At 58.5% G+C, this 24605-nt stretch overlaps 1 protein-coding gene across 3 annotated transcripts in view; it reads right to left on the bottom strand.

Moving 5' to 3' along the window:
* The window catches only part of GDPD5 (glycerophosphodiester phosphodiesterase domain containing 5), an 84353-nt gene that overhangs the window by 25082 nt on the left and 34666 nt on the right, over nucleotides 1–24605 (bottom strand). For 2 of the 3 annotated variants that reach the window (XM_040630854.1, XM_040630853.1), the window contains exons 3-4: nucleotides 16232–16408; nucleotides 1383–1486 (exon numbers count right to left, since the gene is read on the bottom strand). In XM_040630854.1, coding sequence (XP_040486788.1) covers nucleotides 1383–1486; nucleotides 16232–16348 — 221 coding nt within the window. In that variant the 5' untranslated portion in view covers nucleotides 16349–16408. The remainder of the gene's footprint in view (nucleotides 1–1382; nucleotides 1487–16231; nucleotides 16409–24605) is intronic. The other variant, XM_040630855.1, reaches the window with a different exon arrangement.

Consider the following 24605-nt stretch of genomic DNA (forward strand, 5'->3'; position numbering starts at 1 on the left):
TTTAGAAAGTCTACTTAACCTCTCTGAGCTTCAGTCTCCTCAGACGGTCCTCAAACTGTTTTGGCACTAAGTGGCTTTGGCCGTGGGTGAGTCCTGCCCTCTCTGGGCCTTAGTTTCCCCATCCATATGTGATGGGGGTGGACGCGATGATCTCCCAGGCAGCAGCGCTCCAGTTCTGCAGAGCTGTCCGAGGTCTGCAGTGGAGGGCCAGCACGCAGTGTTTCCATTCACTCTCTACAGTGCCGTGCTTCGGATACATGGGAGGATGAATGACTGATTGATGGCATTTAATAAAGGCCAGAGGCCACCTCTGGGACTCAGGCTCATCTTGCCGGGCTGCCGGGGGACAGCAGCACATCCTTTATTGTGCTCATTAATAGCGGGGCCACAGCCGCTCGCCGTGCAGAGGGGAGTGGATGCCCAGACCGCATTAACGGCATCTCAGGACCGTCCCAGAATCCTAGAACCACAGCCCATCAGAAGCCCAGAGTCCTTGAAATCCCACATGCTCACCTCATGGCCTCTCTCCAGCTCAGGAAGCAGCCCTGAGGGTGCCGCGGAGCTCTGAGCCCTCCCACGGCCATCATCTCCTTCCATCCTCAGAAAGACCCGATGCGGGGGGAGTTACCCTTTTCTGGAGGACGAAACTGAGCCTAACAGGGGCTCGACTGAGTGTGCTCACGGTCACACTGAACTGAGCTGAACTTTTAACCAGAAGGAAAACAGCACTGGATGGGGAGCGAAGAGGCCTGGCTTCCAAGCCCCACCTCTGCTCCCACTGCCTGTGTGACCCGGGCCTCAGTTTCCTCACCTGTCAATGGAGGAGTTCCCCACTAGAACCCAGGGAACTTGCTCCCCTTCCCATGCCTTTCACTGTCTGACAAAGGCAGGCCATGGAGGGGGTGAGGAAGCAGGTACCCGTGTGTACCAGGTACCAGCCGCGGATGGCCCTGCCCTTGGACCCGAGGCTGGTACCCATAAAGGACCCTGAGCTATCCTAGAACCATAGCATCTGCCAGCTGCCCAAGGTCTTGCTCAGGGATTTCGGACACCTGGGATCTGGGGTCACCTTCTCTGCCAAGGCCCTGGTCTTTCTGGGCCTTGGGGTTCTTGTCTACGATGAGGTCCAGAGGCCCCAGACCCCGGCTGAGCCCTGCCCAGGTCCTCCTTTCCTGTTTTCCATGACAGCACACCAGGAAGGAGTCCCCTGCTCTCCCCAGCCGGTCTCAGCTCCCGCTGGGCCTTTGTGCTTTCCAGAGGACTCTGTCCCCAAAAGCCACACAGAGAGCTCTGAGGGCCAGCCTGGGAGACAGTTCAAACCAAAGCCCCCCAGTGCCAGCCCAGCAGGGCCCAGGCCCCCGTGTCCCGCCCCCCCCACTCACCAGTTGAATTCATCGTAGTCGTTGCGGACTTCCCACCAGAAGTAGAGCCAGGTGAGTGTGAGGCCGAAGGTGAAGCTGAGAAGCACGAACCAGAGGCGTTCCCACTGGAAGAGCAGAGCAAGGAAAGGAGGGGACAGTGAGGTCAGGGGCTGGACCCCTGGGCCACCTCCCACCTAGAATGTTCCTCCCCCTCCCCCTTTATAGCTGGACCTGCCAGGCAGGTCCATCCTGGTGGGGACCTGAGGTTCAGAGAGGGAAGCCACCTGCCCAACACCACAGAGCCCAAAGCCACAAAGTGGTAGGGAATAGGAGCGGATTCAGGGGTCCACCCCAGGGGTCTTCTCTGCCCCTTTGGCTGAGGCCTTTCCAGGTGCACCAGTCTCCCCATTCCGGTGATGGCCCCCAGAAGCAAAGGCCACGTCTGTCCTAAGTCTTCACACTGGCATGGCCTCTGTAGTCTGTGAGGTCACATCCCTCACCTCCTTCCCTTCTCACACACACCTGCAGGGCAGGTGTTCCTTCTCACCTCTGCCCCATGCTACTCAGAGACGCACCGAGGCCCAGAGAGGTGAAGCGACTTGCCCTAGTCACACAGCAAGTTAGCAGAGGATTAAAGACCAGCGCCCCAGTCTCTGGACTTGACGCACAGTGTTCTGCACCCCCCCCCCCCCCCCCCCCCCCCGCCCCGTACCAGGCACTAGCCCCTCAGGGCTGGGCCACATAGGCCCCCTGTCTCCTGCAGGGATGCAGGTAGGGCTCCCCCGACACTGCTACTTCCGGAGAGGTCTGCAGGCACTTCCGGCTGGGCCCTCAGGTTGATCCCTGCTTTCCTCTGTCCCCTTTTCTCCGAAGCACAGCAAGCTGGGAACACCCTGCTTTCCGGGAAACTGCTGAGATCGTCCGAACAATCCAACAGTGCGCGAGGGAAGTCGGTGCAGAAAAGAACCAAGACCACCCCCACCTTGAGGGGCTGCAGGGCTCGGGTGGCCCCGGCATCTCTTGCCTGGACACCGCCCAGAACCCTTGCGGGCTCCCTGCAGCTCCCCTGGGCTTCTTTGACCCTTCCAGCCCAGAGGCATGGTTCTAACCCCTGTGTAACCTCTCGATGGTTCCTCACTGCTTAGCCAAGCAGGGAGGCCCCTCTGGGGGTGTTGCCCCCACCTCTCTAGCTTCATCCCCTTCCCCCACCAGCTCCCTCACCCTGTTAGAGCTGCTGCCCCCTGGCTTATTTGCCTAACATTCCCATTCACCTTTCAAGTCAGCTCCAATGTCACCTCCTCTGTGAAGTCTTCCTGGACTCCACCTCCGCCACCCATGCTGCTCCCCCAGCACCAGTGCCCCGTCTTTAAATTCACACCCTGTGCACCGTGATCTGCTCATGGGACGGTGTCTCCCAAACTACTGCGGGGTCTGCAAGGACACCCCCTTATAATTTAGACTTCAGGCAGGAACACACGTACAAGAGGAGGGAACTTTCGTTCACTGCCCAGGACGCCTCCATCCTGTGCCACCAAGAGACACCACCGTGGGGCGCTGATGCAGACGGTGTCTGAGCCAGACTCCCTGTCTACCAAGCCGCACACCTCAGGCATTAGAAACTGGCATAACCCCTCTGTGCCTCAGTTTATTCGTGTGTGCGGTGAGGACAGTAAGAGTACATACACCATGGGGTCGCTGTGAGGAATAAATGAGATAATACGAGCCAGTGCTCAGAACCAGGCCCGCGAGCAGTCAGCGCCCCAGCAGCATGTCTGCAAGCACGCTCCGCCTCACCCGGCACGCGGGAAAGGCCCTCAGAGCCGGGGAGCCAGGAAGCTCCACACAGAGCACCCACTCCCTGCCTCGCCCTGGGCAAGAGGGTCCGAGCTTAGGTGACAGTGAAAGTAGCCTCCTCCACTCACAGCCAAGTACAGGGCCAGGCGGCCTTGCTTCGCCCCACTTTGTATCTAAACAGAGCCAAGGAGGTGACAGCTCCCTGAAACCATCTTTCCAGCAGGTGGTGGTGGGTGGCTTCTCAGACGGTCGCCCACTTGTGTCTGTCCCGCCCAGACAGAGAATGGCACGAGCCCCAGCTCCAGGCCCGCGAGGCTCAGCCTCGCTCAGGAATGGAGACACCCCAGATGGGAGCAGGGCAAGCCTTGGGCCTTCCTGGAGCCTTGGAACCCTGACAGCCACCAACGAATGGCCGTGACTGCTCGGGGAGCAGAGAAGGGCCATGCTTCAGCCATGGGGCTGAGGGCTGTGGGATGCCCCGTCAGAGCCAGCACCCCCCGGGCCTCGACTTTCTCAGAGTCCCTCTTGCTGCCTCCAGTGCTTATTTGCTCACACATAAGAATTCACTGGCCCCCCATTTCCTGCAGAGTGCAGCCGGCTGGTCCCGGGCCAGCTTAAACATCGGTCTTCCAAGACCGAGCCCCCTCTGCTCATGTCATGCCCCAGCTCAAGAGTCTCCCTGGCTTCAGCCCTCACCTGTGCCCTCACCCAGGCACGACGCCCCCAAATCGCCCGCAGTTCCTCAAACCGGCTCTTTCAAGCCCCCGCCCCCGCGCAAGCCACGCCCTCCATTTAGAAGGCAGTCCCTCTCTGGTTAGTCCATGTGGTGACCCTCTTCCTCCCCGAGGCCTTCCCTGTCCCAGGGAGGATCTCCTCTCCACAGAGCTTCCAGAGCCCTGGACCCCATGTCTGTTGGGGCAGGGACCCCGCAGTTCTGCGTGTCGGTCTCCTCCGCTATACTGGAAGCGCCTTCAAGATCTGGGTGGGGGGGGGAGTGGGAACTCAAAGAAGATTTGATAATGAGACGGTAGGTGAGAAAAGACCCTTTCTCCTGCTCCAGCATGAGGATGCCCACCCAAGAGAGATTTCACTGGGGGCTTCCCGCCCCACCCCCACGGAGGGGTCCGTGGGCTTCCGTGCGGGCCCGGCTGGCAGCGGCGGGCAGCCACCTGTCCACGAGATTGCTCTAGGTCAGCACGGGCAAGGCTGCTGCACCGGGGGCCCGTAGACAAGGTTCCGAGAGGGCTCTGGGTGAGGGGTGAGCCTCAGCTGATGATGGGTCCTGTCCCAGGCAAGCAGCCTGGAATTCAGGGACCGTGGCAGGTTAGAGAACCTGTTTCAGGGGCTGGGGAGGGGTCCTAGGGTGAGGTACGATGCAGGACCCAGGGGCAATTCTGACAGGTGGCCAGGAAGACCACGGGTGTTGGGGGGCCCACAGCAGACAGGGGTCCTGTGCACTAAGGGCCACTGTCCCCACTTGGCCAGATCCTGACAGTGGGGCAGGAAGGACAGGGCAAGACTGAAGCGCTACCCTGCCCCAGGCCTGGACACTGGCCCGGATGAGAAAACTAGAGATGGCAGGTGGGTGAGAACCCAGGGCACGGCAGAGACGGGGGCCAGGCCTAAGCAACAAGGAACTGGGAACCCCATTACCAGAACCAGCCATGAGCTGGGGCTGGGGGCCACCTAGAGATGAAAATCTTGGATGCTAGAAGCTGGGGGCCCCAAGGCACCAGGGAGCCCATAGATGGGGACGAAGAGCCCGACCCCAGTGGGGAGGTGGCAGGTCACTGTAAGAACAATTGGAGGAAAAATCTGGATGGCAGGGGCTGGAAGAAAGGGGAGGGGAAGGCCAGGAACTGGTGGAGGAAGTGGCGGGCTGCAGCTCCACCAACAAGGAGGCTCCAAACAGCACTAAGGGTCCTTTGTCGGGGCCACTACAGGAAAGAGGCCCGGGCCCGCTCCCAGGAGGTCCAGGCTCCGAGGTCACGGCCAGCTGCGAGGGATGGTGGACCCCCGGCCCTCCCTCACCTCTCCCAGTCTGCACGGGGCCTGGGGCTATTTGTGGGTTTTTATCCCCATCCAAGAGCAAATGAAGACCCCAAGCCTCAGAGGAGGGCCAGCACATTCAGCCGAGCGAGCTTGGACCCCACCACTAAGAAGCGGCACTCATGTCATGGTTACCGTCCGTATGTGTATTTTTCACAGCCCCTTTCCAGCAGATGCTGGACATAGATCTGGAGGAGGGGCGCCTTTCTCTAATTCGCACAAAGGCTCAAGTATGTGTGGGAGTCAGAGGCTGAACCACATGCCCAAGGTCACCTAGTAGGGGAAGAGGGAGGTGGGATTGGACCCAGGTGTCCTGACCAGGAGCCAGTCCTCTGCAGGTCCCCTTGAGAGCCAGCCCTGCACAGCTCTCCCCCAGACCCATCCCTGCCAGCTGGGACCCAGTATAGAAGTCCCAGGCCCAGCCTGGCCCCCTGCGATTCCTTGCTCCTCTCTCCCTGGACTCCACCCCGGGCCAAACCTCCTTCTCCTTCAGCGAGCCCCCCATCCCTCCAGCCCGTGAAGACCTCCTTTCCCAGAGCACTTCTGCACAGACTCTCGGTACCCAGCAACTTAGCCCTCAATCATATTCTGAAGTTTGGAGATGGAAAGAGCCTGGGCTCGGGAGGCAGATGGACCAGTCTCTGCCCCTTGGGCAAGTTAACCCCTCTGAGCCTCAGTTTCCTTACCTGTAAAATGGGAAAAATAACCCCCTACCTTGGAGAGTTGGTATTAAATGAGATGATGTCTGTCTAGTGGCACACAGTCGGTGCATAGAAGGGGACCGTTCACTGGGCTGTGGACTCCTTCAGGGCAGGCATGGCTGAACTAGGTCTGCGTGCCCTGGGCCCACGTCCTGCAGAGCACAAGGCCGTGCTCGGATATGCTGTGAAGAACCGAAGAAGCCAGTATGACTGACCCAGGGAGGCTTCAGGCCACCAGCGGACAAGGCCATCGTCCAACCCAGACACAGCCTCAGGCTGAACCCTCGGGCCTCAAGGAACCAAGGGAAGGAGCTCCTGTGATATGCAGCCTCCTTCCTTTCAGAGCCTTCTAGCCGCCCGGAGTGGAGCAAAGGTCAGGTAGTCAGTCCCCGAGCTGACTGGGCAGCAGCGGGCACGTGGGGAGGCGGAGAGCAGCTGGGGGAAGGGGACAGGCCCTGGCTGTGAGCTGGGCAGGCTGCTCCATCCCTGTGCCGGCAGCAGGGGGTGAGAGAGAACCCCAGAGGCCCCAGCCCCAAGGCCCAAGCCCTTCGCCCCCTGCCTCATCCCCTCCCATGCTTGTCCCCACCCTCCAGAAAGACTGGTCCCTCCATCCCGTGCCAAGCAACAGTGTGCCAATTTCCCAGAGGCCACAGCTCCTCCTCACTGTCTCCTGCTGATTGTCACGTCTTCTCCTCACCCCTCTTCGTCTGTCCCGCCCACCCCAGAGCCTTCTGCATTCAGAGAAAAAAACGTGCAGCAGGAGCTTATAAGCAGCGGGGGGGGCTCTCATAGCCACACACCCAGCCCTACACAGGACGCGTGGGCCCGCCCCGCACCACAGCCCCAGGCCAGGAGGCACACAGACCCCACTCCCACCCCTGGGGCCCCGAAGGGTCCAGACGCCAGCCTTCCTGTCTCGGCTGGGCCACAGACTGCGGAGTCACAGGACTGCAGAGCCAGCGCTGGTTTGCCGGCCTCCTGCTCCCCCCTGTCACCCCGGGGCAGAGATGGCCTCTGCAGCCCCCAGGAGAGGAGCCCAGCCCGCCTCGCTCCTGCAGCTCCAGGGACTGGCACTCTCCCTCTGGACTGAACGTCCTTCCTTCGAAGACGGCAGCCAGATAGCGACATGCTGCCTTTGGGAGCTCAGCGACACTGGCTTCGGACCCCAGGCTGGCCACCTACCAAATGGGTGGCTTTGGACAAGACACGTGTTTATCTTCCTGAGCGCCAGCTTCCCGCTCTGTAAAATGGGGACAGCGGGGTGGCAGGCAGCGCAGACCAGCAGGACCTGCGTGTCCCTCCGTCCCTCCCTGAGGTGCCGCTGACATCTGCCTCCCCGGGAGCCACCGTGAAGAGGGCTGATACCATGCAGAACAGGTCTGGCCAAAGCGCAAGAAATATTGGGGTCAAATGACCGGGGCGTGGGGGAATACAAGCAAGAGCTGGGTGGTAATTCTCAGCCCTCCTCCCCATGAGCCCCAGGGCTGTGGGCCACTCACTCAGGACCAAGGCCCAGCTTCCTCCTCTGTTCAGAGGGATGACATCACCTCTACCTCATGGGAGGGCTGCCAGGCCCGCATGTGATTACAGATGTAAGCTGTAAGTCGCCAAATCCATGGTCGTTCCTATAATTATCATTTTGCATCTGACAGCCCTTTAATTATGCGAAGACAGTGATCAAGACGTCCCCCGCCCCCTGCTCTATGCCAAATTTCTTGGGCTGCTGAGGACAGCTGGTAGCTCACCTGCCCCCCCCGCCTCCGCCCAGGGTGGGTGCCAGGGTCGGCGGGGTGCAAAGGGCCGGCCCAGGTCTGCGGGCTGCTGTCCTAGGAGCAGGCACAGATGAAGGAAGGAGACCCTGGTACAGCCACTGCCCGTGCCCGCTCCCAGCCCTGCACTGCTGGCTGCGGGAGGACAGAGCCCTGCATGAGCTCTTCAGAGTGGGGGCAGGGCGCTCTGAGGCCCCCCACCTGCTCCATGGCCTCTCATCCTCTCTTCTCTCAGCTCTCTCAGCAAAGCGGGAGCTACAGTTGGGGGCAAGCGGGGCTCGGAGAGGGGAAGTGACTTGCCCAAGGCCACAAAGGGCAACCTAAATAGTTGCTGGCTGCGGGAGGACAGAGCCCTGCATGAGCTCTTCAGAGTGGGGGCAGGGCGCTCTGAGGCCCCCCACCTGCTCCATGGCCTCTCATCCTCTCTTCTCTCAGCTCTCTCAGCAAAGCGGGAGCTACAGTTGGGGGCAAGCGGGGCTCGGAGAGGGGAAGTGACTTGCCCAAGGCCACAAAGGGCAACCTAAATAGTGGAGCCAGCATTCGCACCCAGGTCTGAGTGCCTTCAGCAGCGCCAACTATCCCAGAGCAACAGTAACCAGGACAGGTAACTACCTTTGTCCAACCAAGGAGGAAACTGGCTCAGAGGGCAAGGCCTGGCCCAAGGTCAGCAAGTGAGTCATAGGCAGTGCCAGGCCAGGAACCCTGGAATTTCAGTTAGAGAAGAATTCAGAGATCGTCTCGCCTCATCCTCTACAGATCCAATTCCGAAATGGAGAAACTGAGACCCAAAGAAGGGGGATAGACTGGAAACAGGGCCGCAAGATGAAGACACGGTAAATTAGTACAGAAAGGATGGAGAATCCAACAGATGGTGCTGGAACATCTGGACATCCATTTGGTAAAGAGTTAGACCCCTACCTTACATCCTATACCAAACCAAATCCCAGCAGCTCCCCTCCGTGTCTTTGCCACCACTCTCCTCAGTCACCCCAGACACATGTACGCAGCCCTGCACAGTGGGAGGTGAGTGAGGCCTGGAATCCCCTCTGAGCAACCCCCACAGAAGACTGAGCAGACAGCAGGCAACTCCAATCCTAGGAATCAGTGTGGTGAATGGAGCAAGCATGGGCTGCTCGGAAGCCCACAGCCAATTACAGGAGGAGGGACAGTCTGGAGGGCTTCCTGGAGGAGGCGACACCTGCAGCAAAGTTGGAAGGAATGGGCCTGCTGGGATGACAGGTCAGGGAGCCTGGACTGGGGCAGTGGGAGGGAGCAGAAGTATGAAGGCACAGAGCTGGGCAGCTTTTTTTGGGGGACCTGGCTTCTTTTCCTGTGGGCGTATAAAAGCTTTCTCTATGTAAGAGTATTTACCTTCATCTATACTGTATATTTTCTCTTATTTGATCATTTTACTTTTATTTACTATGCTTTTTGTATAAAAATTTAAATTTTCGGGGTGCCTAGGTGGCTCAGTCGATTAAGTGTCTGACTTCAGCTCAGGTCAGGATCTCAGGGTCCTGGGATCGAGCCCCGCACTGGGCTCCACGCTCAGTGGGAAGCCTGCTTGTCCCTCTGCCCCTCCCCCCACACTTGTGCTCTCTTACACACTTTCTCTCTCTCACAAATAAAAAAATTTTTTTTAAATTCTTTTTAATTTTCATGTAGTCAAATCTACCCCTTTTCCTTTATAGGTTTTGCCTTTGGTATTGTGTTTAAGAAAGGTAGCCCAAGGTTATATATCTGACCCCTATTTTATACTGATAATTTCTTGGCTTCGTTGTTTACATTCAAATCTGTAATCGGCCCAGCTCTCTGGCCGCCACGTCTGTGGCTCCACGTGGACAGAGGCGTGAGCGGAGAGAGGCTAGAAAGCCATTTCTCTCAAGCGTTAAGATTAGAATTCCTTCTAGTTCACATCTTTCCAAGTTGTTCGAATTTTCTCAACAAATGTGTGCTTCCTAAATAGAAAAGAGGAGTTTAAAAATAGGGGAAAAAATACATTTTAATCCATCTGGAATGTATTTGGGTGTGAGGTAAGAGGCAGAGATCTAATTTTACTTCCACCAAATGGGCACCTCAGCTGTCCCTGCACGGTCTGTGAAGTCTGCCATCGTTTCCGTGTTCGTGCAGCGCACGGCACATCCTCAGATGTTTCTGGGCTTTCTCGTCTGTCCCACAGCAGCCCTTCCCTGTGGGTGGGCGCTGCCCGGCGCGCCTCCCTCGCGGCTGAGCTCCGCGCCCCGCGCCGCCCGTGGGGTCCCCACTGCGCTTTAAGGTTCTCAGCAGAGACAGGAGACAGATTGAGGGGTGCCTCCCCACGGAGTGTGCCCTCGTGCGCGCTACGTCTCAGGCACGCCAGCTCCTCCTGTCATCAGCCTGTTTTACCCTTGCCACGTGCCAAGTGGGGGGACTGATGAGCCAGAAAGGCCTGGGATATGTCAGCTGGGAAGGGTGCAGGGAGCTCCCCCCTCCACCCAGGGGAGAGACAGGCCCTGGCAGGATTACTCTGGCCCTGACCCAGGAGATTTGGGGGAGGGGGTGGCCTGGGGAGTTTGAGATGTACTAGAGCATTAGGGTCAAGCAGGGAAAGGGATTAGAGTCCCCACCCCCAGCCAGCTCCTGACAGCCTAAGAGGCCGGATTGATTTTTCTGGGCTACAGAGCGCCAGGCAATTAGGCCTCTGTCTGCCCTTGCTTTTGCTGGGGGTGCACCGAGAGCGGCTCATTAGGCGGTAGGATGAAACCAGGCCCAGCCCGGAGCGCCCCGCCTCTCTGCACGCATCCTGTGGGTTATATCAGCTCACAGGGAGGCAGGAGTGGAAGAGGGGGGGGGACCTTAGGAGGGTTACCCTGGGCCCTCAGGGGGCCCTGCCAGGGTCACAGGGTGATGGGTGCCTGTGCCCCCTGCGGCTACCCTATCATCTCCTGCCCCATGCACACTCTCTAAGCAGACACTCAAGGCGATCACAGAAGGTTCTCCTGGAGTGTGGCATGGCCACGCCAGGCGCCCTCGGCATCAGTCAGGGAGGAGCTGGGTGGAGCGTCGGGGTTCCTGAAAGCCGAGACGGCATGGCTTTATTGCAGTGATAAATTCTCAGCTCCCTGCGCTGCAAAAAACTGGGGCTCTGCCGGTCTCCCCTCTCTCTCACGGACGCACTAATATCATCTCGCATTTGCTATCATCATGGCAACCCTGCCACGCTTATAGGATAACGCGAGGTCTTATCCCCACTTTATTTGTCTTATTATTTTATTTTTTTAATCCCCACTTTAGGAGCGGGAAAACTGGAGATCAGAAGGCGCCCCTCTGACCTGCTGGGCCCCTTCCTGCCAAAGTACCAGAGAAGGGGACAGCCACCCTTTTGAAAGTTTATAGGGTGAACACGTTTTCCCCAAGGTTGGGACAGCGGTCTCTCTTGTACAAGACGTGAAGTGCACTGGTGTCCCTTGGGGCATGACTCTGTATGTCCAGCTAACCCATAAGCAAGCTGAGGCCCAGAGAGGGTCTGGCCTTGCCTACAGGGTCACACACTAAGTCACTGATGCAGGCGGGGGAGAGTTCAGGTCGCTGTCCCCCGGCCAGGGATGCCCTGGCACTTTCGGCTGACTCCAGTGATACCCTGGAGCCCATGGCAAAGGCTGCTTTATCCAGGGAGCCCACCTTGATTTCTGAGTGGGATCCACTCTCCCCTGGAAGCCCACCTGGTGGTGATAAGACAGTGAGGTGGGGACTGGGCTGGGAAAGTCTCCACCCCCGTGCTCCTGCGCACCCACCGGCCGAGGCCGATCTCAGCTCCCAGGGTGGCCTGGGAGGTCCCGTGGCAAAGCCCGCACCCTCATCTGCTAACCACAGCCCAGAGCGCCAGAGGACAGCATGCACCTGTCCACACATGTATGCCTGCCCCTCCCAGACCAGCCAATACCCAAGAGCTCATCGGAGGTCTTACCCCTCTGAGCGCAATCAGTAGGACAGCAGGCCCGATCCCTAACTGGCTTCCTCGCTACTCTTTAGCTCCCTGCCTCAGTCACCCTGCCGGCTTTCCCCCGAGCCCCAGGCCCTGCTCTCACCACGCTGAGTCCCTTGGGAGACACAGAAAGTCACAGTCCACAGGGGCAGCCCAGACCGGAGGTGCTATGGGAACCTAGGGGAGGGAGCCTGGATCTTTTTCTGTTTAAGGGGGATAATTCCTAGAGGAGTAGGCATTTGCCATGAGCCTTGAGAGGTAAGGAGAGCAGGGGCATTCCGAGCAGGGGAGAGCCTGACCACAGGCCCGGGGCTGTGACAGGTGAGGCTATCCTGGGAGGGGGTGGGGTGGGGAAATGGTGGACTTCCCCCAGCAGGGGGTGCTGGCTGCAGGGGCTCCGGTCATAGGAGCTAGGCCACTGGGGGTGGGGAGACTTTGTTGTCTGTGTCCCACCCCCACTGTGCTCCTCCTGGACTCTATGGGGACCACTCTCCCCTCCCACCCACCCCCGGACACAGCATGCTTTCCCATTTCCATCTCTGGAATGCCCTCATCCAGCTAGGCTAGAAATCATGGGGTGATGGGGACTCCCTCCATCTCTTCCACAGCCAGTCTGTTGATTACACCTTCCAAGTGTCTCTAGAATCCCCCCCTTTGCCAGGAACCTGCATACACCTCCCGCAGGGGAGGCCTCCGTCTTCTCCACTCCAGCGTCTCCGTGCACTCCCCACAACGTAACCAGACTGGTCCTCACACAGCCCGGGTCTGCCTGCGCTCCCTCCGCCCAGGATGGCAAGCAGGCTCCCCAGCACACCTCAGGCTCAGGCCGCCTAGCAACAGCCTCCCCTTCTCACACCGGAGGAGCCAGGCTGAGGCCAGATTGCTTTCAGTTCCCAAACACAAGAAGCTCGGGCACCCACAGCTCCCCGTGCCTAGAACACTTCCCCATCTGGCTAGACAGGACTAACTCTCAGACATCAGCTCTCGGGCCAGCTCTCCTGTCTGGGCTTTTCCTGAGCCCCGGCAGGGATCACCCTGGGTGGCCTGGGTGTGTTGGTTCTTGCTGAGGAAGTAAGGAATCGTGCATCCCAGACAAGATCGTTGGTGTGGAGCAGACGAGGGGCACAGGACTGGGGAGGTGAGCAGAGAGGGCAACGCACACCGGGCCTCCAACTCCGTGGTTTGAATAAATCACTTATTCTTCCTGGAGCCCTCTCTCTGTGAGACGGAGGGGGGGGGTGTCAAACGAGCTTAAAACAGCCCTCGAAAGGCAAACGTACTACAGAAATACAAGAGAGTTGACAGTCGCCACCTGTCTCCTTCAGGGTCTTGGGCTGGGAAGCTGCCCCACGTGTTTGACCTGTATGCCTCTTGCTCCACGAGAAGCTGGTTTTGACACTGTGCTGCCTCCCACAGACACGCAGTCTTCAGGGGGCCCTGGGGGACAGCCTGAGAACTGTCTTCTGTCCTACCCAGTCCTTAATTGGCAGTATTAGAGTAATGAGTCACAGACAACAACCAATTAATTATCTCCAGTTATAAAAAGCTGCACTTCCCCTTCCTAGCTGTCGAGTGAGCCAGCCTCCTGCTGCCAGGCTCCCGCACTCCCTGGGGGCTGGGGGCAGAAGAGGGCATTTCACCTCTCCGGTCTGGTCCTCAGTTTCCTGTTTCCTTATGTGTCCGGTGTGTGTCCTGGGGCCGGCGGACAGTAAGAGCAAAGGCTTGGAGGAGCTGGGAATGCGTCGGGCTGGGGGGACAGGAAGGATTGGGCTGGGGGGGGGGCAGGAAGGAGGCTGCCAGCTCTGATGTAGAGGAGGGGGCTCTCCCTGCTCCCCAGGATCCACTCCAGTACTGTGGGCCCACTGTTCATCCCAGAACCTTGGAGGGCTCCGACGCTGGCATTCAAGCCACGCCCACTCCTGTCCGGCACGCTCCTGGTCTCACGCTTTTCCTCCAGCCGGCAACTTCCCAAATCCTTCTCCTTTCTTCCCCTTCTGGCAAGTTCTCATGTAATCACATACTCAAAACACGCGTGTCCTCCCCTCCAGCCTTCATCCTCCTGCGGCTCCTTTTGTAAATCTATCCTGGACTCCAGGTGTGACGTGGCTGGAAGCCTCAAGTTCTCCGTGGGTATCACGGTGAAACCCGCCCCACAGCGGCGACCTAACAGGGTGACGCGTGTAAGTTCTCAGTTCCTGGCATACAACAGGTGCTCGATAAATGTGAACTGTTGCTCTCATGCTTTATTTCCCAACCTGAGCAGGATCGTGATGAAAGGCTTCTGTGACTCACCAGTCTGTCACCCCATTTCACAGAAGAGGATCAGAGAGGTCTGGCTTCACAGAAGAACTTGACCCAGGGCTTGTCTGAGTTGGGAGGTGCTAGGGGAGGCAGTGCCTGGGCAGGGGGAGGGGAGGGGTCCCCAAAGTCAGAGGGGAAGGTCGGGATGAGAAGAGGCACGGGCCCAAAGTTGGAGCCCCTGCCCTTTTGGGGGCCTTTCCTCTACTGCCTTGGCAATGCTCCTTCACACCCCACCTGTGCCCCCGGAGCTCACCGGGGCCTGTCCAGCAAAGCTACGGAGCACCCACTCTGCAGCAGCCCCGACTCTGAAACACCGATCACTATTCCCCTCCCTGTGTCAGGCCAGAGAGCCCAGCCCCCACCATGGTCCTCACCCGGCCATCTCAGGAGGGACTGGGGAGAAAAAAGAAGAGAAGAGAGAGAGAGAGAGAGAGAGAGAGAGAGAGAAGGGGTGAGCAGGCTGAGGCCGGCACCCAGGAAGTGGGCGGGGAAGTGGAACGAGGTGAGTGACAGGGAAGGGGGAGGAAGCTCGTCTTCAGCTGGGAGTCTCGGAGGGTCGCCTGAGGTGAGCTCAGCCTGTTGCACAGAGGCCCTGACACCCAGAGCTGCTGCAAAACCCCCTCCCAGCCAAGCTGGCCTGCGGCCTCCGGCAGCCCTCCCGCCTTTGCTCCGCACCTGGCACCCAGGCCTCGGCGTTTGCAGAGACTGCACCACTTGGGCTCCCAGTCAGCTCAAAACCGGCCTCAGCCCACCACTTCCTCCACCCTGGGCCCTGTGCGGGCCGCAGCTAAGGCCTAGCACTTCCTGACTCTGAAGGCTGGGATGGGCCTGCCCGGGGCCAACGGAGGGCTGTGCTACGTTGATGTCCCGGGAGCTATGCCTTCCTCCCGCAGCTACCCAACGGCCAAGGGGCTTCCTGCTGGGGAGCTCAGCCATCCTCCTCCCTCAGCGTCAGCGGTCTTCCCTCCCAGAGCTGTTGGACCCACACTGCCCCGGGGGCCTGATCACAGCTCTGTCCCCTCACTGCCATCCCTGGCTTCCGTTTCCCCGTGTGATGTGGTGGCGATGGCATCTCACTCGTGGGCTCAGTGGGAGAAATGAGAGTGGCCATGTCAGTGCTCAGCACCGTACCCGGTGCCAGCTGCCTGCTGAGTTCCTGCATTTCCCGACACGGGGAGGCCCTGCCGATGGCCCCTGTCCCTGAGGAGGGATGAGGGCTATCATCCCAGCACTGCAGGGACCCAGGCGGTGGCCTGGGGCAGGCCCCTCCCTCTCCCTTGCCTCGGTCTGGCCTGTCCCCTTCTCTGTGCTGGGAGTGGGGACTTGGTAATATGTCAGACCGTGTACTCACCAGGTGACACCTGCTTCTCACCACTTGGGGTCATGAACCCAGGCTCCTGACTCAGGCTAGTGCTCTGTTGGTCCCCAGCACAGGCAGAGAAGGAGGGCGGGAAGGTGGACGGGCTTCCCCATCCTCCCCATCCGGAGAGCCTGGTGACACTTGGCCTCTGACCTCGGCTGCCACCCGCACCCTTGGCCACTCCATCCTGTTTCAAGGCTGGCTCAATTTGGAGGCTGGCTTCTTTGTTTAGACAAGCAGGAGAGAGGAGGAGAGCTGTTTTCCAGGCAGCAAAGCTTTTAGATAAACACTATTTATCTCCCTCCCTTCCCTCCTGAAGGCGTTGGGTTCCTTCAGAGAAGAAACTAGATCCAGCAGCTAAGAGTGCCCCAGGGATGGAAGCACGGGCTCGGCTCGGCTCTGGGTCTGGCCTGGGGTACCGGACACTGAGGGAGGCTTTCTTTATCCGGCTGAGCACCTGCTGCCAGCTCTGACAGGGCTGGGGCTCAGGTGACGGGACCCTGGTGCCAGGCCACAGCCCTGCCAGCTCCCAGGCTCCAGGATGGCCTGGCCCCCCTCCTCACCCTCCCTTCCAGCGCCTGCCTGCCTAGCTGCCAGGAAGCTGAAAACGTCTGCTCACCTCGGGGGCGAGCCCTTCCTCTTGGAGTGTCCCCCCCGGAGCACTCCTTTCTGCCCAGACCTCAGGAGTAGCCCAGGTCCCATGTGTCAGAGGAAAGTTCACCAGCTCCATCCAGGACAGGATGGCCTACTTCCCTGCCCATCTAGTGAGGCAGATTCAGGAATGACCATGGGCCCATTTTACAGAAGGAGAAACTGCAACCCAGAGGGGCACTGGCCTGTCCAGAGCCACACAGCAGAGTGACGGAGCTGAGACCCGGCCCCCAGGCCCTGGGGCTCCCTAGGTTGCCCGCCCCCATCCCAGCACGGCTCACCGGCGTGGTGTCATCGTGGGACCGCTGGTAGCGCTTCCAGCGGCAGCCGTAGATGCCTGTGAGGCAGGAGAGGCAGAGCTGGGGCTCATAGTACTGCAGCGGCTGGTGTCTCACCATGCTCTCGCCCGCCGCCCTGGCGCCCGGCCCTCAGGCTCCCATGGAGGCCCCCGGCTGGTCCTGCAGGAGGAAGCACAGGCCTGTGAGGCCGCGGAGGCACAGGGACTCAGCCCCACACACGGCAAGAGTCACTGTCGCCCAGTTAGGTGCCAGTCCCCTCCCGGGGCCCTGCAGGGAGGCTGACACAGCCAGAGGCCTGCACACCTGCAGCTCCCCCCGGGCCAGTCTCCTGCCCCTCACCCCCGACCCAGTCACCCCCAGCCACACCTGCCGCCGCTTCCTCTGCCCGGAATGCTTTTCCCTTCGAGCCCCACAGGGCATCTGCCTTCCCCTCCTCTGTTCAGGCCTTTGCTCAAATGTTCTTTTCTCGACCATGCTTTCCCAGGCCACCTCCTATAAAACTGCAACCCTTCCCATTCGCCCTCAGCCGTTCTCAGCCTTATTTTCTCTATCATGTCCCAATGTACTTGGTTTAAAATAGACCAGGCATGGTGTGAACACTGTATACCTCGCGTGGCAGGTATTATGTCCCGAAGCCGTTTGATAACTGGATAAACTGAGGGTCAGGGAGAGAAAGGGACAGTGCCCAGCACGCAGTCCAATACCTGGGTGCAGCCAATCTGAGAATCTGCTCTCGTGCCCCAAAGTCCTCACGGCTTTGGGCTCAGGGGGTCCTGCCGTGGTGGCTGGACCATGAGAGGTGTCCTGTGGGCTGAGCTGCTGCCCCAGGAGCAACGGGCCCGGCCCTGCGCGGCACCCTGCAGATGCCTGCTGGGGGCAGAGCCGCTCGGGGCTAGCATCGGCCAAACGGCCCCTGGCTCGGGCGCCTCACACACCCTGACGTCAAGCATCCTCTGATCCCTGTCGTTGCTGTTCTTATCACCCCATTTTACAGGACGAGGAGCCTGGGGCTCAGAGCAGCCCAGTGATTGGCCCAAGGAGTCAGGACTCAACCCCGGGTCTGTGGGACTCCAGAGACTCGAAGCCACATGTTACGTATGGGGTCCTGTCCTCACTCTCGGAGACAACGTGAACGGGACAGGCACACTGATGCCCTCAGGGCTCCACAGGACCAGCGGGGGACAAAACCGGTCACCTACTGTGTACTAACTCTTACGGCGACCCTGTGAGGTATTATTTTTTATCGAGATCAAATTCACAAAGGGTACAATTCAGTATTGAGCCTATTCCGTTTTCAGTGTCGTCACAAAGTTGTGCAACCGTCACCGCTCGTTCCAAAGCATCTCCATCATCCAGCAAAACACCCAGACCCATTAGCACTCACCGCCGCACCCCTCCCCCACCCCCTCCCCAGAGACCACTAATGTACCTTCTGGATCTATGGATTTGCCCATTCCGGACATCTCCTGTCATTACAATCACACGATGTGCAGCCTTCTGCGGCTGGCTTCGTTCACTCACTAGTTCTCGAGGCTCACCCTGTCGTAGCAGGAGTCAGTACCGCGTTCCTCCGTAGGGCTGAATGGCGCTCAACTGTACGGACAGCCCATTCTATCCATTCGTCAGCTGAGGGACATCTAGGTTGTTACCGCTTTCTCGCCGTTAGGAATAACACTACTAATGAACAAGCTTTCGCGTGAGCGTGTTTTCATTTCTCGTGCAGACATGCTTTGGAACGCAAGTGCCGGGTCACAGGGCGACTCCGTGTTTAACCTTTTGAAGAACGGGCTGAGAGCCGTTTCATAAAAACAGCACAGCAGCTCGCCATTCTACATTCCCCATGTATTATCATTATCACCCCCATTCTCCAGATGCGAAGGAAATCTGAAGCACAGAAAGGTTCAGCCATTTGCCAAAGGTCGCACAGCAGAGCCTGTCGGTCCGGCTCCAGGGGCCTTGCTCTAACCCCGGGGTTGGCAAATTGTAACTCAGGCACCAAATCCGACCGGCCACCTATTTTTATATGGCCCACAAGCTAAGAATGGCTTTTCTATATTTTTACAGTTCGGGGGCAAAAAGTCCAAACAAGAATATTTTGTAACACACGGAAATTATAGGAGAGTCCAGTTTCGGTGTCCTTAAATAAAGCTTTATTGGCTGCAGCCACGATCGCTTGTTTATGTGTTGTCTATGGCTGCTGTAACAGGAACTGCAGAGGGGGGTGATTATAACAGAGACCGAACGGTCTGCAAAGCCTAGAACTTACTGCCCAGCCCTCGACAGGGGCAGTCGGCTGACCCCTGCAGCCACCGGGCTGGTCACAGTGGCTCATGAGCTGGTATTCTGGAGAGAGTAGAAGTGGGCTGTGGGCACTTAGCATTGTGCATGGAGGGTCCCGTGTTTCCAGAAGGCAGCCCGGACCTGAGGCCTGTCTCTAAGTGCCCCGGGGGCCGCTCCACAGGGGCAGGCTGGGCCTCAGGCCCACCCACTACTTTCACCTTGGCCTCATTCAGGGCCTCTACCTACCCTTATCCCCCACCCCATCCCCCACCAAACAGTCACATCAGCACAGGGATTACAGCCTCTGGTCGGTAAGAGGAGGGAGGAGATGCATTAGGGCCTTGCTGGGAATATCGACTGACTCCTAATTGCTGGGAATTGTCTGGTGTAGCCTCTATGCCCTCGGCTCCCTGGGGAGGCAGCTGCTGGGGGCTCTCTGAGCCAAGCCAGCCCCGGGCTTAGGGGCAGTATGGCATGCTGTGCTGGTGGCTTAGGTCCCATGGGGCTGGGGAGAGAGGAGGGGCTTTGGGGGGGATGCTCTCAGCTTTACTTTATTCCATCCAGAAGGAGTGTGTGCTCACACGTGTACTCCCACATTTGCAGCCTTCCAGAGGGGGTAGAAGGCCAGATCTTACACAGCCAGGGAGCCAAATCTTACCCCCAGATTAGGGCCTCTACTGGTCAGATTGATCACATCTGTCCCACCTTTGCTCTGTGGCTGGGGCCTCCAGGGTTCTTCCCTGAGCCTTGGTTTCTCAATCTGTAAAATGGGTAACAGCCTTTGCCTTGACTCCTATAGACCAGACTGGGGGGGAGGGTGCCAGGAGGGCAACACTGCTGCAGAGACCCAGGTACGGCAGGTGGGCATCTGTGAACAGGAGACAACACCCAGGTTCCCCTGTGCTCACTTCTTTCCCGGGACTCACTGAGCCCAGGACTGATTCCCACATGTCCTCTGCCCTCCCCCTTTCTCCCCCCCCCAAAAAAACTGATCATTACAAGGCACCAGGAATGGATTCCACTTCACATCAAGGAAGCAGAACTGCCTGCACTAGGCCTCAGCCCAGGCTTCGCTGATGGTGGCTCTGGGAATCGCCTCCCCTCCCCACACCCCTGCCTGGTGAATTTTCACACTATTCGTAACTGCGGGGGCCGCATGGGGAGGCAAACCTCTTCTCTCTCCTCTGCGTGCTCTCCTGGGGGCTTCAGTTACCAGGTGTGGCCAAGCCCACGCAATCGCTGCCTCCTGATTGAGACACCAGTGGCTCCTAGCTGCCTCCAGGGGCGTCCCCCAGGCCCTACAGACCCAGCACAGGCCACCCTGACCTCCTTACCACCCCAGTCTGGTTCTAACATCCCTCATAGCATCTTCTCACCAGCCCCTGGGCCACTGGCCTGGCCCAGGTCTCATCTCTCCTCTAGATAGAAAATCCTCTGGCCTCCCTACGGAGGTCACAGCCCACCGATCCGAGCCCTCGCCTGTGGCCACAGTGAGCTCTTTAACAGGCACATGGCCACGATCTGGCCTCTGACCCTCCCAGCCTCCACCCTCCAGAAACCGCTGTCCCTCTGCCGATGAACACCTCCCCATGCTTTGAGTCTCACCTCAGATGTTACCCCTCCAGGCAGCCTCCCCTGAGCTCCAGGTGGGTTAGAGGGTTTCCCAGCTTCCCACAGCCCTCAGTGTCCCCGTCTTTCCCAGGCACTGCGTGTGAGCACGGTGGATGGCCCTGCCTCCCCCTGGAATGCCTGGGTTATTCCCATGTCCCCAGTGACCAGCCACAAGCAGTGGGGGCACTGGGGACTTGCCCGACTGGACTTGTGTGGAGGCCTGAAGTTCTGCTAAAGAGATGTGCTGTTCCGACACTGAGCAGACAAGCTCCCAGAGACCAGACTCTCCCCAGCCTCCCCCGACACCTCCTCTTCCTGCCAGGGCTAATGACATTACTTAGGATTGATCGATTTCTCCAAGCCACCTCCAGAACTGCTGATATCAGCCAAGTTCCCCAGAAATCCCTAGCCAGGAGCTTCTCCGGGCTCTGGGATAAGAGAAAGCCCTCACCTTTAAGCCTGATATTCAAGAGTGCCCCTCAATCCAAAGGTTCATTTTCTGTCCGAATTCTGGGCCCCTGCTCTGAACTTTCACAGCCTCCTGTTTTATACACGGAAGGGCCTGCAAGGGGTTGGGCCTGGGGTGGCGTGAACACCTGCTACAGAGCAGGATACTGGCACCTCTAGGGTCCTCTCCCATCCTGACATCCTGGGCACGGACCTGACCCATGTCCCTGCTCCTCCCTCAAGTGACCACCCTCACTGCCCTGGACCATACTGCCTGTGGCCCCCACGCCTGTTCTCTTTCCTGAGAGTGGAAAGAATTTCAGGCCAGGTGTCAGTGCCCGGGTTCCAGCCTGGTCTTCAACTGACTTGCTGTGTAACCTCAGATGGCTCACTGGCTCTCTCTGAGATTTACTTTACTAGCCTGAGAAATGGGGATGAGATGGAGTGACACAAAAAAGGACCCAGGCAGGAGCGCCTGGGTGGCTCAGTCCGTTAAGAATCCGACTCTTGCTGTCAGCTCAGGTCATGATCTCGGGGTCGTGAGATCGAGCCCCATATCGATCTCTACACTTGGCGCGGAGTCAGCTTGAGATTCTCTCTCTCCGTCTCCCTCTGCCCCTCCTCCCATGCTCTTTCTCGAAACAAATAAAATCTTTTAAAAAATTAATTTTTTTTAAAAAACGACCTAGGGCTACAATAAAAAGGAATAAAACATGGATAAATGCTACACAGGAATAAATCTTGAAAACATGGTGCAGAGTGGAAGAAGCCAGTCACAGAGAGTGACATGGATTATACTTCCGTCATCTGATGACAATCTTCCAAAGTCGAGCTCCACTGCCTTCTTTCACGCATTAGAAACATGGGCCCCAGGTGAATGGATGAACCAACCGGCCCACCCAGACGACGGAAGAGCTCTCTGCGGCAAAGAGAAATGTGTGATTCGGCCACATAAACACATGAAGAGACTTTAAGGGCCTATTGTTCCATGACAGAAGCCAGTCTGAGAAGGCTACATGCTATATGGTTCCAGGTCCATGACGCACTGGAAGAGACAAAGCCATGGGAGCTGTAAAGAGATCAGTGGTTGCCAGGGGTCGGGGGCGGGAGGAGCGCAGAGATTTTTAGGGCAATGACGCGATTCCGTACGATGCTGTAATAATGGGTACATGTCATCAGACATTTGTCAAACCCCACAGAATGTCCCACACCATGAGTGAACCCTGGTGGAAACTGTGACTTCGGTTAATAATCCTGTGTCCACATTGTCTCATCAGCTGCAATGAACGTAGCACCCCACATAGGGTGTTAACGAGGGCAGCTGTGAGGGGGGAGCGAGGGTAGATAGCAGCTCTCTGCTTTCTGATTGATTCTTCCGTAAACCTAAAAATGTTCCCCAAAGGCTATTAATTAAATATCTATGTATTCAATTTAGATACCTATATCGATCGATTGATAAATAGAGAGACAGGCAGGAGGGAGAGACTAAGTGATTCAGCCAAGGCCAAACAGCTAACTGGGGAGAAGAGAAGATCTGAACCTAGGACTGCCGAGTCTTTCCGTGGCACCAGCTCCAGAGGGAAGGTCAGCCCACATTCCCGCTGCCTTAAACGTCTGTGCCGGCCACGACGCCCATACCCCTGCAAACTGCACAACAAAGGGCCAAGCCCAATATTTTGGTTGGCACCGGGGAGCAGGGGCAGGGAATGGGGCTGAGAACCCAGGGAGGAAAAGGGAAACCCCTGATGAGTGCAGAGCTGGAGGACGAGGAGACCTGAGCTTCTCCAGCAGCCTGCCAGGGCCCCAGGGAGGGAGGCAGGGCACACACGTGCACAAGGAACAGCCCCCTTTCTCCTTGGCTACAGCTGCCCTCACGGGCCTCAACCCCAGCCCAGCCTTGGGTGACCAGCAAGCTGGGTGACCCTGCAAGGCTCTGGCCTTGGCTTTCTTGTCTGTATCATGGGATGCATGCCACCAGATGATCCCCCAGGGCCTTTCTGGCATACACCCTAAAACCTTTCAACCCCCTGCTCTCTCTTCATCCTCAGGAGAAAAGCAGAGACGGGGCAGGACAGGAAGGAGGGAAGGACAAATCCCACTGTCCTTGCCCAGTCTGAGGAGAAAAGACCCCTCCCTTCCCAGGGCTGGGAACCCTGAGCCTGCTGCTGCCTAGAACAGTCAAAACGAGGATGACAGCTGCCGGAAGGCCTGTGCCATGGTTAGAGGCCTAGTCGCCCTGAGCCCCAGGCCAGGGCTGCCCCTGCCAAGGTGCCTCCACCATCTTTGATGGGGACCAGGGTATAGGTAGTCCCAGGCTTGGGAACTCACAGTGATGATCCCAACATTCCCCTAGAGTAAAACCCAAGGCATGAAAGGCACGGAGCTATGAGGATGCCTCCCCACTGTGCTCAGGGACCATGGCCTTGGAGGTAGACCAGGCCTCCCTGTGGTTCCTCCTCACTGCCCTGCCCATCCCCTGTGCCCAGTGCGGGTGTGCCTGTGAATGGTCTTCGTTCTGGGCCCCTCTGCCCATCTTCAAGGCCTGGAAAACTCCGGCTGGGCTCAGCTCAACAACCCTTCCTCCAGGAAACATTCCCTGCCCAGGTCAGGGTCTCTTCTGGGTCCCATTAACTTCTGTGCCTCCTCGGGTCCCAGCACTGATCACAGTAGGGTGGCTTCTAGGAGAGGGGGTTCTAAGGGGAATTCAGAAATAAGGAAGGATTTGTGGCAAAGTGGGAGAACATGGGGGGCTCTGGCTGGCGGGCAGCACAAGGAAAGCCTGGCGGCAGGGAGGCCTGAGCAGGGTCTCTTGCCGAGCTGAGGGCAGCCCCAGACTCCAGCCAGCAAGTTTAAGCCTCATGGGGGCTCCATGTGGGAGTGATGGGAGGCCTGTTCCCAATAGGAGACTCCTCGCCCTCTGGGAGCCCAGGGGCAGCAGGACACCTCCAGGCATCTCATCAAGCCACCAAACCCCAGGGAGGGGCCGGCAGGGGCCAGGGTGGACAGGGCTGATAATGGGACCAGCCAAACCCAGCCCCAGCCCCACTGCCCTGAGGCCTAGCTTTCTGCAGTTAGCTTCGGGGGGGCACTCCCGCATTTACCCTGTTCCCAGCTGTGGGCCTCATCAGATGGCTAGGATGGAGAGATCTGGCTGCCACCATCTCGCTGTGTGGCCCCGGGCAAGTCAGTCCGCTTCTCTGGGCCTCACGCAAAGCCCGAGATTTAATGAAGCCAGCAGAGAAGGTAGACAGATACCCGGCAGGACGGAATCTGTCACGGAGGCAGCGGCCGGTGGGGAGAGGCCAGGGGAGGTAAAACGAGAAGGCGGGTCGGCAGCCCGGGGCCCTGGTGCGCCTGTTCGCTCTTTGGAGAAAAGCAGCTCAGTGGCCAAGGCTTGGGCTCTGCAGGGGCGCTCAAAGAATCAATCAGGCCATAATTAGGGTCATTATGAGTCTCTTCCCACAGTGGTGCCAGGGCTGCCTGTGTATCCCATACTTCCGTGCCAGGAGACCTCTGATTTCCCTTCCCCTCCGAGCAGGCCAAGCTGGACCGATCTTCCGGGCAGCTTGGCTCCCGACCCCAGCGGTGGGCTCCCCAGTTCTTCTGCCCCTCTTGGCCATTCTCCTGCAGAAAGGGCTCTCTGCTCCTCCCTCGGGAAGGGACGGCTTTCTTGGAACTGTGGCCTCTGGGACGACTTCTCCCCTACCTAAAGCTCCTGAGCAGCCTCAGTCAATGTTTAAGAAGAATCCGCTCTCTGTAGCAGGCCCTGCTGGGAGCCAAGAGTGATTCACAGGGAATCAGGCACAAACCTTCCTTTCAAGGAGACAAGCTCACAGTACAACGGCAGCGTCAACGACACCCCGCGCACGGGGCCTTCTGGCGCACGCAGGCCCCCGCGCATCCGCTCACTGAAGCATCTGGCCAGCTCCGCAGGAAAGCAGATCCCCGGGTTTACTGACCGACGGGGAGGAGAGGCTGGGGGAGGTCAGCATAGGTGTTTTGAGCTTCAGTGAAGGCC

This window comes from Ursus maritimus, unplaced genomic scaffold (genome assembly GCF_017311325.1).
Source record: "Ursus maritimus isolate PB19 unplaced genomic scaffold, ASM1731132v1 scaffold_16, whole genome shotgun sequence".
Classification (NCBI taxonomy): domain Eukaryota; kingdom Metazoa; phylum Chordata; class Mammalia; order Carnivora; family Ursidae; genus Ursus; species Ursus maritimus.